General features: G+C 46.9%; 1 protein-coding gene across 1 annotated transcript; it reads left to right on the top strand.

Moving 5' to 3' along the window:
• The first annotated feature begins 480 nt into the window (after positions 1-480).
• On the top strand, positions 481-1581 carry LOC142387721 (E3 ubiquitin/ISG15 ligase TRIM25-like). Its single transcript, XM_075472655.1, has one exon. The coding sequence runs from the start codon at positions 481-483 to the stop codon at positions 1579-1581; it is 1101 nt and encodes a 366-aa protein (XP_075328770.1).
• The last annotated feature ends 2037 nt before the right edge of the window (positions 1582-3618 follow it).

Raw genomic sequence — 3618 nt, 5'->3', positions numbered from 1 at the left:
ATAAATATCAACCTCCGCAGAGCAGGGCTGATTATATAAATATAAATGAAAAGCATGAAAATATTCAGAAACATTTACATTTCCTGTACAGCTGCCTGCTAAACATATCTAACAATGTTGGTCTGATAGATGCAGAGAAAACAGATTTTCTTCATGTTCAACTTTCAGTGGACGGTTAATGAATGAATCTTTCCCTTCAACAGAAAACAAATAAGAATAATGCAACAAACCCTTGAACAATCCTGATTTAACTGCAGGATTGAGGTGAAACCAGCACTGTCCCTTTCAGAGAAGGAAACTTCCTTGTTCCCTCCCCAAACTGATCTGAAGGTGGGAGGATGTGTGAAACCATTGTGTGACAGTAAAGGAGGTCTTTAGTGAAGATCAGCTGCAATAAAAGGAGGTGGAATTTCTTTTGTAAGACAGCACAGACGGTGTTTCTGCTCTGAGAGTCACACACTGCTCTGCCAAATGGAGGAAATGGCAAATAAAATGGTTAAACTGGACCTGGAAAGCTTCTCTTGTTCGATCTGTCTGGATGTGCTAAAGGAGCCGGTGACTATTCCCTGTGGACACAGCTACTGCATGAACTGTATTAAAGGCTACTGGAATGGAAAGAATAAGAAGGGAATTCACAGCTGCCCTCAATGCATGAATACTTTCACACCAAGACCTATTCTGGAGAAAAGCACCATGTTAGCTGATTTAGTGGAGCAGCTGAAGAAGACTGGACTCCAAGCTGCTCCTGCTGATCTCTGCTATGCTGGAGCTGAAGATGTGGCCTGTGATTTCTGCTCTGGAAGAAAGCTGAAAGCCATCAAGTCCTGTTTATTCTGTCTGGCCTCTTACTGTAAGGAACACCTTCAGCCTCATTATGATGTGGCTCCATTCAAGAAACACAAGCTGGTGGAGCCCTCCAAGAAGCTCCAGGAGAACATCTGCTCTGTTCATGATGAGGTGATGAAGATGTTCTGCCGTACTGATCAGAAGTCTATCTGTTATCTCTGCTCTGTGGATGAACATAAAGGCCACGACACAGTGTCAGCTGCAGCAGAAAGGACTGAGAGGCAGAGAGAGCTGGAGGGGAGTCGACAACAGATCCAGCAGAGAATCCAGGACAGAGAGAAAGATGTGAAGCTGCTTCAGCAGGAGGTGGAGGCCATCAATCAGTCTGCTGATAAAACAGTGGAGGACAGCCAGAAGATCTTCACTGAGCTGATCCGTCTCCTCCAGAAAAGAAACTCTGATGTGAAGCAGCAGATCAGATCCCAGCAGGAAGCTGAAGGGAGTCGAGTCAAAGAGCTTCAGGAGAAGCTGGAGCAGGAGATCACTGAGCTGAAGAGGAAAGATGCTGAGCTGAAGCAGCTCTCACACACAGAGGATCACAGCCAGTTTCTGCACAACTACCCCTCAGTGTCAGCACTCAGTGAGTCTACACACTCACCCAGCATCCATATCCGTCCTCTGAGGCACTTTGAGGATGTGACAGCAGCTGTGTCAGAGCTCAGAGATAAACTTGTTTATGAAATAAAATACACTTTTGGGGGAAAAAACTTGGCCAATAAGACCAGGAGCTCCTGACCTGTCTCATACATTTCAGTAAGACCTCGGAAAATTGTACCAAAAAGGGCAAAACATGTCTCCTTTAAAGGACCAATAAGAGCTACATCTCAGACTCTGCAGGCCTCAGTTAACTTGTTAAATGTGTGAGTGGGTCGGTGTGAAAACTCAACATCTAGGATGTTATTTCCAGCTTCTACGTTTAACTGAAATAGAAAATCTGAGAATTACGACAATTTGGGTAGAGCTATTTTACGGCAGTAAAATATTTGGCAGTGACTAAGTTCCTTTAGCACAGACAGGAGGGTGGAGGTGAGAGGAGACAATGAGGCTGATACCAGACCAACCAGATGAGCCTCCAGCGTCCACCTGTCCTGATAGTCCCTCACAAGCAGCTGTCTGTTGTTTAGCTCGTTAAGCTTTGATTGGTCTGGGCTGGTCTGTGGCATTATTTATAAACCTTCACCCTTGCTGTTTCCTCTCATAGCTTGTTTTCACCATGACAGCTGCTGGGTTCTTCCTGAGGTATAAGCACAAGCTGCCTTTTACAGTTTTTGTTTGATTGATTGGAAACAGTGGTTAATATTGCATTCTTACTCTTTGTTGTACATAATTTCAGGGTTTCTCTCTTTGCCTTGTTGACTGCTGCTACATGGGGTTTTCCCACTAAAGGTGTGCTATCATCTGTTGTGGTAAAACATTACATGCTTGCTTGAATCAGCTTCTGCTAAACTTGTTGTCATGCACCCAGGTTCAAAATCAGCAGGCCAGAGCAGCAGCGGCACAAGAGCTGCAGGTCATTTTGGCTCTTACCAGGGAGCAGCCGCTGGCCGCCCGGTGACCGTGCCCAACACTGCTTCCAGTAACACTTATATGGCAACACCTGTGCTGGTCTCTGGTCAAAGTCAACCTGTTCTTCAGGCTGACCCAAGACTCAGCAGCTATGGCTCATTTGTGCCAACTCAACTGGTTGTCCAAGCTCCCGGTTTTGTCCAAGCTCCTGGCCTTGTCCAAGGTGCTCTTCAGGCAGACTCAAGATTCGGCAGCTCTGGCTCCGTTATGCCCGTGCAAATGGCTGTGCAAGCTTCTGGTGTCCCACAGGCTGTTCAGACGGGTCCAGCATTGAGCAGCTTGAGCTCTGGCCTGCCTGCAACAGGATACTCTACTGTCACTTATGTGCCTGTTGACGTAGGATCTGACGCTCTGCAACCTGGAGCTGCCCAACCTGGACCACAAGGTAAAACTTCTGCTTGGAGTGTAGATGGCCCAAAATATGTTTGGAAGCCTAAAGGTGTCTATGCATTTTCATGTTGCCACTACCAAATCTTGCCGCTCTCTATTATGAAGCAGAAACCTGCCGTGTTTCGATGTCAAGACTCTGTGCTAGCAGAGCTTCTGCTGTGAAAAGGATTAATTGTGAAATGTCTCCACACAGAAACCCAGTGGGCTATTGCTCCCTCAGTCTTTGAGGATGCGTCAGCCCAAGCCCTCAGCCTCACTGACGTTCTCCCTGCAGCCCCTCTGTCACCACCTGGCCCTGTCCTCCAGTCAGGGGAGACCTCCAGTGTCACGAAGGAAGCTGAACTCGGGAATTACCAGCAGCAGACGGAGGAATTCGGCTACCCGGATGACCGCCAAGGGTCTGGACCGGGATCCGCAACCGTACTGGTGCCACGCTTTGGTGTGGGTGGATCTCCTAACTTTGACTACAGGCTTTTGTACGGCTTGTACCCCTCTGGAACCTACAGCACCTTCAGCCAGCAGCATGAGAAGGGCAAAGACTACTTTCAGGATGTCCACTACTTGAAGGAGCATATTACTGACAGCCATGGTTCTGGGCAGCAGAAAAAGTTCTTCCCAAGTGCCCGCTAGAGCTGAACATGATGTGCAGAGGGTATGTTGAGAGTGGTACCTGCAAATGTCTTTATCTCAATGCTTGAACTAATCTGGTTCTGTTTCAGATTGGAAGGCTGAATCCAACGTTCTAAGAAGATTCTTTTTAGTCTTTGAATAAAATCTTATGAAATGATCTCGCTTCAGAATGATTAAGGGAAACAA

Source organism: Odontesthes bonariensis, chromosome 2 (genome assembly GCF_027942865.1).
Source record: "Odontesthes bonariensis isolate fOdoBon6 chromosome 2, fOdoBon6.hap1, whole genome shotgun sequence".
In the NCBI taxonomy this organism is placed as follows: Eukaryota; Metazoa; Chordata; class Actinopteri; order Atheriniformes; family Atherinopsidae; genus Odontesthes; species Odontesthes bonariensis.
This window is presented reverse-complemented; position numbering and strand designations above follow the sequence as displayed.